This window comes from Podarcis erhardii, assembly GCF_964252035.2.
Source record: "Podarcis erhardii genome assembly, chromosome: 7".
Lineage (NCBI taxonomy): Eukaryota > Metazoa > Chordata > Lepidosauria > Squamata > Lacertidae > Podarcis > Podarcis erhardii.
This window is the reverse complement of record NC_138511.1, coordinates 92,470,192-92,486,910: the sequence shown is the minus strand read 5'-3', so window position 1 is coordinate 92,486,910 and position 16,719 is coordinate 92,470,192. Positions and strand designations below refer to the sequence as shown.

At 46.1% G+C, this 16,719-nt stretch overlaps 1 protein-coding gene across 3 annotated transcripts in view; it reads left to right on the top strand.

Moving 5' to 3' along the window:
- LOC309345660 (uncharacterized protein) overlaps positions 1 to 16,719 on the top strand; it is a 43,719-nt gene that overhangs the window by 6,513 nt on the left and 20,487 nt on the right. Inside the window, exons 2-3 of one of the 3 annotated variants that reach the window (XM_081868913.1) lie at positions 370 to 452; positions 753 to 879. The exons of 1 other annotated variant lie outside the window; for it this stretch is intronic. In XM_081868913.1, the coding sequence (XP_081725039.1) occupies positions 412 to 452; positions 753 to 879 (168 nt within the window). In that variant the 5' untranslated portion in view covers positions 370 to 411. Of the gene's footprint in view, positions 1 to 369; positions 453 to 752; positions 880 to 14,981; positions 16,230 to 16,425; positions 16,508 to 16,719 lie in introns of those variants that run through there. One more of the 3 variants, XM_081868915.1, reaches the window with a different exon arrangement.

The following is a 16,719-nucleotide window of genomic DNA, read 5'->3' as shown; positions in this document are numbered from 1 at the left end:
CTCCAATCGACAGGAGAACCTCTGCTTCTTAATGGCAGCAAAGGAGGGTTTTCGGCAGGTGAAGGGCTTTTGCACTCAGCGCCTCCCTGCCTCCCGCAATCCATGCCGGAGCCGGAGTCAGATACCGAGACAAACTGGGGGTGAAGCCCGTTCCCCCCTGTCCCTGGGGGCAACTTGCAAGGAGAATTACCCTCAGTCATCCTTGTTTTTCCTTCTCCAACGATCTCCCGCTGCCTCCATTAAGGCAGAGCGGAACCGGAAGCTAGCAGGGGAGACTTGGACGAAGCCCCACCTGTACTTAGAGATGCACTGTTTCACCTCGGAGAGAAGCAGGCGCTCACGGTTTCCACTTACCTTGGTCTCTCCCAGGTGACGGAATGATGCCACCAAGACCTGCTCCTCCATCTTTTCATGGTGGTGGAGGGGAGGCAGCAGCTGTGGACCCAGATCAGGTAGGGGGAAGGAGCCTTGTGGGGAAGGACTGCTTGGATGCAGAGGAATGGTGGGAGGAGCCAGAGAAGAGGGAGCCGACTGGGAGGAGGAGGAGGAGGAGGAGGAGGTGTCTGAAGCTGGAGAGGGAAGAGGGCTGAGGGAGCAGAGGGAGTCTGGGGCAGAGAGCAGCCCAGACTCCGAGGCAGAAGCTGCAGCAGGAGAGAGGAGGGATGAGGAAGGCAGAGAGGGGTCTGGCCGCTGTAGAAAACAGAGCCAAGTGAATGTTCTCTAAGAGGACAGCCTTTTTCCTGTTCTGTTAGGGTCCAGTGTGCTTTGAAGATGTGGCTGTCCATTTCACAGACGAGGAGTGGGCGTTGCTGGATCCTGACCAGAGAGCTCTCCATAAGGAAGTCATGGAGGAGAATCGTGGGATCTTGGACTCTCTCGGTAAGGCTCCCTATTGGATCATCCTATCTGTTTTGTAATGCAAGACATCTCTCTATGTGACGAACCTCTGATATTTCGATGGGGCTCAACAGCGCCACCCACAGCACCTGGGATGTTAACACTCCCACAGCAAACCTCGGAGGGATGGCTATTGATTATTTTCCCTGTGAATATTCTTCTTTCAGTTCTGTCGTTTAAAACCACGATCAGGCTGTCTGAACTGCCCAGGCCTTCTTAAATGTAGGATTCAGAGTGATTTGAGGTGTTGAAGTAGCTTCAGTCAAGTTTCCTGCTTTTGTTCTTGCTTCTGTCTCTCTCTGGTTGACCAAAGAGTCGCTTGACATTGGAGATGGCACAGATTCCACGACTGAACCAAACAAACTCCATCCCAAAACAGAGCCAGGCTTTTTGAATCTCAGGCAGTGAACTCTGTAGTAACAATAATGATTTTTTTTTTTTTTTTGCATTCTCTTTATTAATTCATTACACACCAATACACACAAGACAAATTCATCACAAACAAAAAAATAAACCAAACAACACGGCTAAATAGAAAAAAAAGCTAAGATAAAAAAACAACATATAACTAATTGACTTCCCTCCACCTCGGTTTTGGGTTATATAATAAAGGATTTTTTCCACTGTTTATCTTTAAGACTTCTGCATGTCAGAGGGTTATATTTAGCCTACGGTGATCTTTAGATTTTTTAAATCTGCTTCAATATATGTTATGAATTTATTCCATTCCTTAATAAACTTTGTTTCTTTCTGATCTCTGATTTTTTGTGTGTTATTTTTGCCAATTCTAAGTATTCGAATAGTTTACTTTGCCAATCTCTTACCGTTGGGATACTAATTGACTTCCAATTTTGTGCTATTAATATTCTAGCAGCTGTTGTTGCACACTGGAATAAGGTCCGGTCCTCTTTCTTGATTTCATTACCCATCATCCCCCGAAGGACGTTTTCCGGTTTTTTAACAAAGGTGTATTTGAACACTTTTTTAAATTCATTATAAACAAGCTCCCAAAACTTTTTAATTTTTTCGCAGGTCCACCACATGTGGTAGAAACTTCCTTCCTTATTTTTGCACTTCCAGCACATTTTGTCTCCAGTCTTATAATTTTTTCCTAATTTTACGGGGGGGGGATGTACCATCTGTACATCATTTTTTCCATGTTTTCTCTTAGTGCAACACACGCTGTAAACTTCATATCTTTATTCCAGAGCTTTATCCAACTATCATATTCCAAATTATATCCCAGGTCTATCGCCCATTTCACCATGACTTCTTTTATCTCCTCGTCCTTAGTATCCCATTCTAACAATTGGTTATACATTTTTGATAAAAGTTTTGAATTTCCTTCTAATATTTCTATCTGCAATCTGGATTTTTTCCCGTTCATCCCAATCTTTTTATCTTCTGTCCACAGTGCGTTAATTTAATGGAATTGTAACCAACTCGTTAATTTATCTCCTAATTCTTCATAAGTTTTGATTTTCCAACCTTTCTCTGTTCTAACCAACAAGTCTTCATATCTCCATCTTTCACCTTCTATATTTACTTTTTTGGTTGTTAAAATATCTATTGGTGACAGCCACCAGGGAGTGTTTCTTTCAAGTAAATTTTTGTTTCTTTCCCATACCTCTATCAATGGTCCTCTGATAATATGATTGGAGAATCCTTTGTGTACTTTTACTTTGTTGTGCCACAAATATGCGCGCCATCCGAATCTGGCATTGAAGCCTTCTAGATCTAACAGGTCAGTATTTTTTATGACAATCCACTCTTTAATTCAACAGAGGCATGAAGCCTCGTAGTACAGTTTCAAATTTGGTACCGCAAATCCTCCTCTTTCCCTTCTATCTGTAAGTAATTTGAATTTAATTCTAGGCCTTTTTCCCTGCCAAATGAATTTGGATAGAATTTTTTGCCAATCTTTAAAAACTGTGGTTCCCCTTATCACCGGAATATTTTGGAACAAAAATAGCAGCTTTGGAAGTATGTTCATCTTAATTGCGGCCATTCTTCCTGACCATTATAATTTCATCCTGTTCCAGATATCTAGGTCCTTTTTTATTTCTTTCCAAGTAACTAAATAATTATCCACCATTAAATTTATATTCTTCATAGTTAGCCAAATTCCTAAGTATTTTGCTTTTTTTACCGCCTTAATTCCAATTTCTAACTCTAACTGATTTTTCACAACTTCTTCGATGTTTTTAGTCATCATTTTAGTTTTTGATTTGTTTAATGTGGGAATATGGTCATTTGTCCATAAGAGCATGGGCAAAAGTTTATTATTGCAAGGTGATTATTGCAAGGTTCTCGTCAGTTTAACTTAAAACCCGATAACTTTCCAAATTCTTCTAATAATTCTATTACCCTGTGTATACTTTTTGTGGATCTTCTAATGATAGCATCAAATCATCAGCATATGCTTTCAATTTATATTCTTTCCCCCCGATTCTAATTCCACATACTTCTGGTGTTGTTCTTATCTTATTTGTGATAATTTCTAATACCATTATAAATAGAAGAGGAGACAGAGGGCATTCCTGTCTCATGCCCTTTGAAATTTCAAAAGAGTCAGTTAAGTCATTATTGATGATTAATTTTGCTCTTTGGCTTGAGTAGATAGCTTTTATACCCTCCCAAAAGGAGCCCTCTATCCCTACTGTTTCCAAACACCCCAAAAGGAATTGCCAGGATACATTATCAAAAGCCTTTTCGGCATCAATAAAAATTATTGCCGCAGGGATATCATTCTTGCAGTCTAGATATTCAATAATATTTATTATGTGTCTTATATTATCTTTTAATTGTCTATTGGGTAAAAATCCAACTTGGTCTGTATGAATAAGGTTTGTTAAGCATTTCTTGAGACAATTGGCCATTACTTCTGCGAATATCTTATAATCTTTATTTAATAATGATATTGGTCTATAATTTTTCATGTCCAACTTATCTGTATCTGGCTTAGATATCAATGTAATATAGGCTTCCTTCCATGAGTGTGGTGTTTTACCTCCTCTTAAGATGTTATTTGCTACTTCGCATAGTACCGGGGCTAAGTATTCCTCTAAAACTTTATAGTATTTAGCAGATAAGCCATCAGGACCTGGAGCTTTTCCCAGTTTCATTTTTTTTATCGCCTCGTGGATTTCTTCCGTTTTTATAGGTTTATTTAATTGTATTTTCTCCTCTTCTGTTAATCCTTTCATTTTATTTTCTTCTAAGTACTTCTTTATTCCAATTATGTCTTCTTTTTTCCTTTTATATAGTTTTTCATAAAATTTAATAAAATTTTCCTTTATTCTCTTGGGGTCTTCCACAATTTGATCTTCAATTCTTATTTTATTGATCACATTTTGGTTTTGGTTTTGTTTTTTTCGTAGTTGCCATGCTAATAGTTTCCCAGTTTTGTTTGCTGATTCAAAATATTTTTGTTTCCATACCTTAATTTTCCATTCTACTTCTTGACCTATTAAAATTGAGTATTGCGTTTGAAGTATTCTGTAGGTTTGTTTGATCTGTTCCTCACTTGGGTTTATTATTAGTTTTCTTTCGCATTCTCTTAATTGATTAAGTATTTCTTCTTTTTTTTGTTCTCTTAACTTTTTCCTGTAGCTATTCTGATTAATTAGGAATCCTCTTAGCACTGCCTTACTGGCATCCCAGACTGGATTAATATTTGTTTCTTTGCTCATATTCATGTCAAAATAATCTTTTAAAGTTCTTTTGGCCTTCTCAATTTCTCCTCATTTTCAAAAAGGAATTTGTTCATTCTCCATCTGTATGTCCCTTGTATTCTACTTTTTAACTCCAAGGTTACTGAGCTGTGATCAGAAAGGGTTCTAGGTTGGATTTCACATTTCACTGCTCTTGTTGTTAATTCTCTTGAAACCCATATTTGGTCCAACCTAGCCCAGCCTTGGTGTGATTCTGAAAAGTGTGTAAATTGTTTTGTTATTGGATTTTTATGTCTCCAGATATCAATCAGATCTAAATTTTCCACCAGATTATTAAATGTTCACAATAATGATAATTTTATTTTTGCCCTGCCCATCTCCCTGGGATGCCCCAGCCACTCTGGGCAACTTCCAGCAAATAGAAAAACGTAATAAAACATCAAACATTAAAAATGTCCCAATACAGAGGTGCCTTCAGAAGTCCTCTAAAAGTTGCAGTTATTTCCTTGATATCTGATGGGGGGGCGTTCCACAGGGTGGGTTCCCCTATCGAGAAGGCCCTCTGCCTCTTCCCCTGTAACTTCTCACAAAAATGTAACATTTAAGTACAGTGGTACTTCGGGTTAAGAACTTAATTCGTTCTGGATGTCCGCTCTTAAAATTTGTTTAGATTTATTACCGCATATTGTACAACTTAGCATATTGAATACAGTGGTTCCTCGGGTTAAGTACTTAATTCATTCCTGAGGTCCGTTCTTAACCTGAAACTGTTTTGAACCTGAAGCACCACTTTGGCTAATGGGGTCTCCTGCTGCCGCTGCGCCACCGGGACATGATTTCTGCTCTTATCCTGAAGCAAAGTTCTTAAACTGAAGCATTCTTTCTGAGTTAGCAGAGTCTGTAACCTGAAGCGTATGTAACCTGAAGCGTATGTAACCCGAGGTACCACTGTATATCTTCATTTTGGACAGGGAACTTTCCCGCTTTGGCCACCTTTAAATAATAATAAAAGCACATTTTATTTATAAAGATAGTACTGATCCATATTTAAATTTGAACAAAATGATGTTACCAGGTTAAGCTGTACTTTTGAAAACTAGAGAGAGAAAACATCTAATATTCAACTTGATTTGTATACGAAACTAGACAATTTTACAGAACAAAAGCAACATTATAACATCTAACTCCCTTCAATTATTCCTCTGTCCCAAGCATTAATTTGCATTGTTCCGTAATTTGGGACTGCACTTCTTCCCGAGACTCTAATCTGTTTGCCTCTTAGTTCCAGGTGGTGATGAATTGGAAACAAAGAACAAAGGAGACCACAATGAAATCCACAGACTGAAGGAGCCATATCAGGATTCAGACTGTGGAGAGGGCTTCAGTCAGAGCTCCCATTCCATTTCCCATCAAAGAAATCCCCTCGAGAAAAAACACTATCAGTGCTTGGAATGTGGAAAGAGCTTCACTCAGAGTGCCCATCTCACTTCCCATCAAAGAATTCACACAGGGGAGAAACCCTTTCAGTGCATGGAATGTGGAAAGAGCTTCAAACGGAGTGCCCATCTCACTTCCCATCAAAGGATTCATACAGGGGAGAAACCCTTTCAGTGCCTGGAATGTGGAAAGAGCTTCAGTCACAGCCACGATCTTACTTCCCATCGTAGAATTCATACAGGAGTGAAACCCTATCAGTGCGTGGAATGTGGAAAAAGCTTCAGTCAGAGGGCCCATCTCACGTCCCATCAAAGGATTCATACAGGGGAGAAACCCTTTCAGTGCGTGGAATGTGGAAAGAGCTTCAGTCAGGGCTCCAATCTCACTGCCCACCGTAGAATTCATACAGGGGAGAAACCATATCACTGCTGGGAGTGTGGAAAAAGCTTCAGTCAAAGCCACAATCTCACTTGCCATCGTAAAATTCATACAGGGGAGAAACCATATCACTGCTGGGAGTGTGGAAAGAGCTTCAGTCACAGCCACAATCTCACTTCCCATCGTAGAATTCATACAGGGGAAAAACGCTATCAGTGCTTGGAGTGTGGAAAGAGATTCAGAAATTGCTCAGATCTCACTTCCCATCGTAGAATTCATACAGGGGAGAAACCCTATCAGTGCTTGGAGTGTGGAAAGAGCTTCAGCTGGAAACAGAGTTTTGCTTTCCATAAAAAAATACATACAGGGGAGAAACCCTATCAGTGTCTGGAATGTGGAAAGAGCTTCACCAGGAAAGAAAGTCTCACAGCCCATCACAAAATCCATACAGGGGAGAAACCCTATCAGTGCCTGGAATGTGGAAAGAGCTTCAGTCAGGGCTCCCATCTCACTTCCCATCAAAGGATTCACACAGGGTAGAAACTATTTCAGTGCCAGGAGTGTTATTGGAGGGATTTATGAAAGTCTGGTCTCATTTTTTAAGTTCTTAACACAATTGGAGCTCTTAAAAGGACTTGGAGCTCCCTGAAAAAGCTGAAATTAAGACAGGTTTGGACAAGTTCGTTTCTCTTTGAAGGAAAATATTTCTTCTACTCTGAGCCACTTAAAGAGAATTGAATTCCTGCAAGACAACCACTCTTATCTGGACAACTATATTGCTATGTCCTCTTGGACACATTATTTCTTTTTTCTGTTTTATGGTTCCTCTCTCAAAGTAATTATTTGGTTTATTTGTTTAATTCAAATCTTAATTTAAGAAATTGGATTTTATGTTAAACATCTTATGTGTGTTGGGTATCAGGCTGGAAGGAAGAGGGAGGGCTGGAAAAATGCAGGAATCAGGATCCCTTAAGAAAGAGTTATTTTGTGACCTTGACAAACTGATAAGGTGCCGCTGGAAAATAGGCTGCTTTGAGAACAAGGGAGAGGAAGATTTTAAATATGGCAGTTTAAAAACAGTTTACACCAGGCCTGTGTTAAATTTGGAGAAGCTATTAGCCCGAATTGATAGAAATAATGAAATGGAGACAAATTTGACCACTAAAGTAGAGACACTGACAAAGAAAACAGAAGCACTAGATGTCTCCATGAAAGGAAGGGAGGAGAAGTCTGAAAAGCTGGAAAAGAAGACAAAAAATGGAAATCAGAACAGGAGACGCTTAGGATTGATGTGGACGGTTTGGGTGGGAGATAAGAGGCAATTGCTTTGGCAGTTCTTGAGATGAGACAGAAAGCCCAGCCTCTGAGACGGAGAGGAGGGAGGAGAGCAGGATTTTAGCAAAGGTTTGAGCGGAGTGGCTGGGAGTGGAAGAGGAATTCCTGGAGGAGGCGCCACCCTCCTCACAGCCGGGGGTGGTGGTTTTTTGGCAGATAACCAATGTGAATAAATCCCCCCAGTGCCACCCCCTGGCCGGTCTTCCTGTCTCCCTCTCCCTGTGCTCCCACCCTGCCCCAATCAAAGTCCCAGCCAGCAGCTGCCCCCCAGGCCTTCCTCTGCCCATCTTGGCTTGCAGGAAAAGACCAATCAGGCTCCAGGAGGGAAGCAGAATCTGTTAGGATATTTCCGTTCCTCCTTAAAAAAGGGAACAGGCTGTTGTGTGTCACATGCCTGGTTACTTCGTGCTCACTGGGAGTTTCTGTTTTGTATATAGCTTTTGTTCTGGCTGTTTTCCTTGACATGGATGCAAGCAGTCATGTTTTTCCTTTGTTCTGACCAACGTTGAATAAAGCTGTAAATATGCTCTCCTGGGTGAATCTTCCGTTGTGGAAACTCTGCGAAAAGGGCGTGCATGAGTCTTGGAATGCGTCTGAGGCTCGTGTCGCTAATTGACTGATGCTGTTCCAACGGGAGACCGGAGATCGTCTGGAGACGACATGGAGGCCTGATGCCTCTGTCTCCCTGGCAGGATCCCAACAGAAACAGCCAGTCAGATGGGACTCATTGTGTAAATAATGTATATAAAAGCCTGAGGTTTGGGGGCAATTAAATCACTGTTTTACAAACTGCAATAAAGAGCATGAAATCACTACAGGACTCTGAATATATTTCACTGGCGATGAAGGTGGGATCCTGCTGAGCTGTCTGTCGTGCACCGGATACAGCCGCCACAGGCAGCAAAGCATCGCACCGCGCATCCAGGCTACAGCTCCAGGACCCAAGGACCCAGAATGGTGACAGACAACCGCTTCATGCCATTCAGCCCAGTCTCAGGAGACTGGGAAGGATACGCCACCTGCTTCTAGTTCCTCCTGGAGGCAAAGGACATCATGAGACACAGTGCGCTGGTCCCGGGGGGGGGTTACCGTGAGGCGTGGTCAAAGTCCGGTCCTGGGCCAAGGGTCTGGAGACTGCCCACCAAGGGGGAAGCGGGGTCCAAAGCAAGAAGCTGGGCGTGGTCGGACTTCCGGGTTGGTGCCTCCGGTAATGGCGGAATTCCTCTGATCGGGAGGAATTTGCCCCGTGGGAATTTGGGTCTGGCCGCCACGGTGAAGGCGGAGACCCGCAAAAAATCACAGGCGGGAGAAGCCTGTGAGCGTGGGATTCGGCGGGACCTTTTGCGCCTCCCTTACTCGCGGGGAAACCCGGTTTCGGGGGTCCGGAGCGACGTGGGGTGAGCGGCGCGGTGCTTCGAATCGTCTGCTTTTTCCATGGAGCGAAGCCGCATAGCTGTTGCCGGAGAGCGCTGACTTTTTCCTGTGGACAATTTGATTCTAAAGTAACTACCCGTGAGTAGAGCTGAAGCGGGAGAATTGGATTTCTAAAAGTTTAATTTGGTATCGTAACGGGGAGGTTCAATACAGGAAGTCCACCTTCCCCTTTTGTAAATAGACTGAAGCATTGAGGCTGCAAGCTGAAGTCTTGGAAAGCCTTTGGTAAAAGACTAAATTTCCATCGGTAAAGAACATTAACCCCCCCCTTGGAGGCAGGAGAAGGGGGGGGGAGTTGTGGACTGAATATGCCTGCAGGAGAGAGCGAAGAGAGTTAAAATACCGCCGCTCTGACCCTGGAAACAGGCTGCTAGCAGGACTGACGTTTTTTGGAATGTTCATCGACAGCGCTTAGAACATTCATAGACAGCTAGCTAACAAGAGAAATACATTGTTTCTACTCTCTCCGGCTGCTTTTAAAAAGGAGTAAAAGTAACTGAAAACTGAAACTAACTTTGGATTCTTTGAACTGTGTTTAAAAGAGGACATTATTGATTAATATAAATAGAAACTGTTTCCCCGTAGTGGAAGCCTTTGAAACTGGTTGCTTTACAAGAGGTGAGCTAGGGGAATTTTCCAGCTGCAAGATAAAAAACTGTGAGACACTGGGACTGACCTTGAATCTTTTAAGTGCTATGGCAAATGGAAAGGAAAAAACAGACCAGTCAACTGCAGAAAAAACATTAAGGTCTGGGAGGACTTTGCAGCAACCCAGGAGAGGCTCAACATCAGGCCCCCCTGCTTCTTCTGCGGCTGCTTCTGCACCAGTACACTCAAAACCAAGAGGAATGTCGACAGAAGAGGCCTTGGCGGTTGCATTAAATAAGATAAATGATTCACTGGAACAGCTTAACAAGAAAACAGATGCGACAAATGCGAAAGTGGATGCTGCAACTATTAGTATAAATAATCTGGGACAAAGGGTGAATACCAATACAGAAACCATCCAGAAATTGATTCAGGAATCTACTTTGATACGGCAGACTGCGGAGGAAGCTAGGGAGAAAGCCGTTGCTGCAGAATGTAAAGTAACACAATTGGAGAGAGAGAGAGTCCCAGCCTTACAGAGGCAACTTGATGGTCATAAGTTGACGCTTGCTATGATTGAACTTAAAGAAAAACAGACGAATCTGAGGATCAGAGTCCTACCTGAATTGGAGAAGGAAAGCTTGATAGACTTCCTCACACAGGAATTTGTTGACTTTTGGGACGTTGACTTGGGTCAAGAAGAGATTAGAATTGTGAGGGCCTTCAGACTTGGAAGAGGAGGGAAAAAAGAGAAGAGCAGAATAAGAGACTGTTTGATCACCCTTCGAACTAAAGAAGAGAGAGATAGAATATTGGGTTGGCACTATCAGAAGAACCTAGAGCCTAACTACGGAGATATTGTTGCCCTGCTGAGAAGGAATAAAATCATCTTTAGGTGGGAGTTTCCCCAAGGTCTATCCTTCAGTTTCAAAGGAAGGAAAATAAAAATAAGATCAGTAGAAGATAAAGTAAAGTTTTTGTATAAATACGAAGAAGATCTGCAGAAGGGACTTGGAAAAGAGCCAAGAGCATCGGATAGAAGATCACCAGGATGAAGTTGATGGACTATATGGAACTGGTGGAAATGACTGGCAGAATCCGAGACCAGGGAGAAGAGTCGGTGGAAGAAGACTGGAAAAAGTTTAAAGATAATTTACGGAAATACTGTAAAATTAATGAATGTTAGAAAAATGTTGGAATGAAGTTATATGGCTTTAGTAGAAATGTTATAAGTAATTAAGTATAAATAGATTAATAGAGTATTAAAGGAAAAATTAAGGTTAGAATGTGTTAAGATAATTATAGGATAGAAAACAGAGGAAGATGGAAAGGAATTGCTGAAACAATTAACAGAAGTGGAATACAAAAAGGGAGGTGTGAGGAGGTCGCTGAAATAAGTGAATGAAAGATAAGATACTGAAATCGTTTGATGTGTTTTAAATTGTTTTTGTTTGTTTTGTTAGTTTAATGTGTTAGTGTTATGTAGTGTTTTTGTATTGTATCGTTCTTTTTTGTAGTGTTTAAATTGTTGGAAAAGTAAAAAATATTATTTTTTTTAAAAAAAGAAGAAGCCGGGCGTGGTCGGGAACTCCGGAGAAACAGGTCTGGGTGCTGGCAGAAACAGGTTTCCAACGTCGTTGCTCCCGCAACCTGGGACTGGGCTGACTGGCCTTTATCTTCTCTGAGGCTGAAGGGGCACTTCTCGCAACAACCCTTGGTGGTAGCGTGTCGAAATGCCTTCTAGGCAAAGCGGCAGGTCTCCGGAGAAACCATAACCAGGAATGTTACCTCCCTCTGCCAGGCTGCCCGGCTCTGCAACATCACAGAGCTGGAGAACATGCTCCGCGACTGTCTCGTGGGCGGCCTGAGAGACGAGAAGCTGCAGTGGTGCCTCTACGCCAAGAAGGACCTGACGCTCCAGGCTGCCCTAGAGGAGGCTTTAGCAACTGAAGCTGCCGAAAGGTCAACGCAAGGATTCCAGTCAAACATGTCGTCCCAACCGAGGATCCACCACAAGCACCTCACCGACGACTCAGAATCCGACCGGGAGGATGTGCACTGAGTGCAGCAGCGCACATAAGCTGCACGCCCACCACGACAGCCTCGTCCGGAAGACGGGAACTGTGCAAGTTGCGGGGAGAGCCACGAGCAGAGGACTTGCCATTTCCGCAACGCAGAATGCCGACAATGCAGAAAAGTGGGACACATCGCCTGAGTGTGCCGTGCCTGCCCTGCCCGACGCCTTGAACCAGATGGCCGACCCGAGTCCCAAGGTAACTCGACGAAGATCACAGACTGTCAGGTATACCAGTTGCCTCATTCTAATGCGGAAACAATTTACATCGAGGCACAGATAGGGGCAGCCCTGTTCCGCCTGGAGCTTGATCAACCCTGTCCATAATTTTGGCATGGACATTAAGGAATTGTGTCTCAGTGGCGGCTCCAAGTTTGGCCAGCCCCATTCACCCTCCGGGGGACTTCCACAAACGCAAGGTCCCCACAATGGGGGTGGGAACCTTCAATGTACAATATCGAGGGTGGAAGTGGCGGTTTGTCTTGATCGTGGTCAAGGGGCGCTACGTTACCTTGCTGGGGTTGGCGTGGTTTGGGCCACTGGGGCTAGCCATAACTGGGGTGAACCGCACCAGCTGCCACGTGGAAGTGGACGCCATGTGCAAAGAGTTTCCGGAGGTTTTCGATGGGGCATTGGGATGATATACTGCCCCCCGCGTTGGCCTACTAGACCCCGCCATACGACCCATCAGGTTCAAGGCCCACCTGGTCCCATTCGCCCTCAAAACCCTGCATTGACAAGGAATTAGACTGGCTTGTGGAGCAAGGAGTGTTCGAGCTGGTGCCTAATGCCCCCGAGAAACTCCAATCATCACACCTGTCAGGGGTTCAGAAGGAGAGACACAGGAGGGGGAGCAAATGGAGAGTGAGGAGGAGGAGTCCGAGGGGGGAGCAGGCAGTGACAGTGGAAAGAGTTATTCCACAAGCCTCTCCAGCGAATCGGAGGACTCACAGAAGGGAGCGCCGATGGCCAGGGCGAGGGGGGTTCCAGGGGGGAAGCCCCAGGAGGAAGGGGCCAGCGGGGAGTCCCTGAGCAGCAGTTGGAAATCAGGACCAGCTTCCCCACCAGAGCGCAGTGGGGAGGGGGAGTCCCAGGAATCGGGACCAGTGCTCTCACCACCAGCGGGAGGAGAGGAGTCAGGTTTGGTCACGCCCACATCAGGAAGCGGGGAAACGGTCAGGAGGAAGGTTACCGGCTGGGCGCGCGCGCCAAGTTCAAATGTACAGGCGAGCGGCACAGCAGGGAGCCCGGGTAGGGAGCCAGGTCCTAAAGCCCGCCGGAAGGAAGGGGAAGACCAAGGGGGGTCAGCGTCAGAGGAGTCCAGGAAGGAGGAAAAACCAGAGGGCAGAAGGACCCAGCAAAGGAAAGAACAGCGTAGGAGGTGGAGCCGGGCTAGGATCTTAAACTGGTGTGGGAGGAGCAGTGAGTCAGAGGGGACTTAGCCGGTCTAGCGTCGAGACGTGGGTCTGCGCGCCCAGAGCTTTGAAATGGAAACTAAACTTCAATAAAGACTTTGTATATTATATCCACCGGGCGTTGGTCCTCTGTGAGCTGGGATCTAGAGGCAGACCTGACAACACCCATCAAGCCCAATGGCTCAGTCCACATCTGTGCAGACTACAAATGTACCATAAACAAGGCCCTTATGGCTCATGCATACCCGGTGCCAATGGTCAGCTATTTCCTCTCCACCCTGGCGGAGTCTTAAAGGCCACCTGATTGGAGACAAGGTGAGGGCTATTTGCGACACCCCTGCACCTAAGGGTAAGGCAGAACTCCAAGTCTTGGGACTATTGAACTTCCGGATGATTCCTGGGGGGAAACTGCAAGGAGGGCTGGAGAGAGGAATCCCAAGGGGATAGCAGAAGGGTGGGGCCCATAGAGCAGGAGGAGCGGGTAAGGGAGGCAGAACTAGGAAGTCCAGAAGTAACCGAGGCTGAGAAGCCACAGGAACCAGAACCACAACTGAGTGGACCAGCGGCGTCCAATCCAAGAACCCGTCACAGCTGGCGGCGCTGGAACAACAGCCGGAACCAGGAACCCCTACTGAGACACCCAAAATCACAAGGCATACGTAGGTGACCGGCATATCTCAACGACTACGAATGCTACCCTTCTGGGTGCAACAGGAACAGCCTGAGGTTTGGGGAGCAATTAAATCACTGTTTTGCAAGCTGCAATAAAGAGCATGAAATCACTACAAGACTCCTGAGTAGATTTCAGAGAATCTAATGCACCTTTGGTTGGGATTGTCTAGCAAGGAGATTGGAGATGGTTGCCAGTCAAAGGGTAGTTTAAGATGTAGGGGGGGAGAGAGCTCCTTGTGAAAGGGGGGGGGGCAGTTTTGGGAGACATTCCAGCCGTGGCATTGGCAGCCAGATGAGGAATCCTGGAAGAGGACACTCCAGGCTCATCTAGTCCACCCCCTGCAATTCAGGATCCCCGGTTCTTAGTCCCGTCAGCTCCCTTGAACTGGGCAACTCAGATGCCTGGAGCAGCGCCCCGTTGGAGAGCAGCCTTGGGTCGCCTCTGGAGCTGGCCGGACCTTTTGGCCGGCTCTTTCCATCCCCCCTGCCTTCTGCTGGCAGGCCCGGTTGGGAGTTGTAGTCCAAAGCCCATTGAGGGGGGCTGGTCCTGGAGGTGGTTTTCAAGTTGGAACGATGTTTTGACCCCTTGCCCAAAGGAGATGCCACAAAGTGTGTGTGTGTCGGGAGGGTGTCTTTTCAGTGCCAGGATACAAGGTGCTCTCCTGACCCGGGAGCCCCATCCCTCTGCCCCACCCCTAGAAAAGGGGGTTTTCCCCTCATCCTCTCCTTGCAGGACCCCCTTTTCCTTCCTCTTGGCAACTCTCTCTCGAGGGACCCTGGAGCCAAACACTTGCAGAGTTTTCCTCTGGCTTCTCAAGCCAAGGGTGGGAAGGAAGACATTCTTGTTGCTCTTGAGATGGACAGAAATCTGTTCCCCGCGGAGGGAGAAGCTTGCCAGGCCCCCAAGGTCCTTGCAGGGAGAGAGGAACCAGCAAAAGGGTTAAGTGGCACCCAGCTGGCTTCCTAGAGAGGAATAAAGGGAGGAGGCTCCCCAGAGCAAAACCTCCGCCCCCATCCGGGCTTTCGTCTCTATGCTCTGCAAGTGTTGCCTGGGGGCGCCTTCTGGGATCTGGAGATGGGAGGTCCCAGGGCTGCAAGGGAGGGTCCCCTCAAGAAGACCCCTCTGGGGCCCTGGCTCCTGAGAGAGAGAAGGGAGCAGGGCGAGCTCCGCTTTGCAAGGGCTCAGAGGAACAGCCATGAGGGCCAGGGAGTCATGATGGGGATCCGTGGGGATTCTGCTCAACTCCTGCAAGGGGATCCCCAAGCCAGGGCTAAGAGGTTCTGCCCCCCTTCTCTCTGCAAAGCCAGGGAGGCTGCAAGTAGCAGGAGGTCTGCAACTCTTGTCTTGCTCCTTTGGGGAGGGGTCACTGAGTCAGGAAGAAAAGGGCCTGCAAAGGAACCCTGATGGGACTGAGGAATCAGCCACGTTCCTTAGCCCAGGTGGCAGCCAGATGGAAACATCTGGAGGCAGAAATAAAAACTTGGCCTCTGTGCTAAACAAAGTCCTTCCATCTCACAGTGCACAGTTAGACCCATGGAACTCCCTGCCACAGGAGGAAGAGATGGCTTGAGAGAGGATGAGGCCAATACAGGGAGGAGCAGAGGGCTAGCGATGGCTCCAGGCCCCCCAGCTGGAGGCAGCCATGCTTCTGAAGGGGGAGAGAGTTGCCCTCAGAACAAAGACAGAAGTCTGCCTTCAGAAAATGGGAATATAGTGCTTGAACTCCGAGTCTGGCCTGTGATTCAGACTCATCCATGCTGGCCCAGGGAACATTTCTCTTCTCCTGACTGTCTATCAATCTTGTAGTAGAAGAATGCATTTGCTTTACAGGATTCTCTGGCACCTCTCATTAGGACAGGCAGAACTTGGCAGAAGACCTAGGGACTCTTTCCAATCTCCTGGGAACAGAGATGAAATGAGCAAGACTCAGCTGGCCCTGAAGTAGGAAGAGGCCTTGCAACCCACCATGGGAGCAGTGGGGGATTCTGGGAAAACTCCGTGCAGAAGATCCTGGGTGAGAGGATACCCCTTGCTTAGAGATGCAGAGCCAGCATCTCAGGCAGTTCTGCTACCAGGAGGCCAAAGGACCCCGAGAGGTTTGCAGCCAACTCTACCACCTTGACCATCAGTGGCTGAAGCCAGAAAGGCACACGAAAGCTCAGATGTTGGACCTGGTGATCTTGGAGCAGTTCCTGGCTGTCCTTCCTCTGGAGGTAGAGAACTGGGTGAGGGAATGCGGAGGGGAGACCACTTCCCAGGCGGTGGCCCTGGCCGAAGGTTTCCTCCTGAGTCAGGCAGAGGAGAGGAAGCAGGCAGAGCAGCAGGTGAGAGAGACTTTCCTCTGGAAACTCCCAAGGGGCTCAAGAGGAGGGAGAGTATTCCCAAATCATTTCCTAATGGCCCATCCTTTTTTGGAAAGCATCCGAGAAATGATATTGGACAGCCCGAAAGTGTTTGCGTCAGCTGCTCCTTTTCTAATCCTTCTCCCCTCTCTCTCTTGAATCCTTGTTGCTCTTTCAGGGGAAGGATCCGTTAGCAGAAATGGGTCCGGATTCCTCTGAGGCAGAGAAGACTCCCTTGGACTCCAGAGAGAGGCCTCTGGGTAAGGAGGAAGCAGTTTTTTCTCTGTTTCGTCACATTTTGTGGATTTAGAAACTAATCTGTGATTTCTTTTCATCTTATTGGAGAATTCACAGGGGACCCAGAGCCCAGAGAAAGGGAGATGTGCTTTTGTACAACTAGTATGTCAAATGGGTAGAAACGTCCACATTTAGGTGGCAACTCCTACTTGGTTGAAGGCGCACCTGTAGTTTT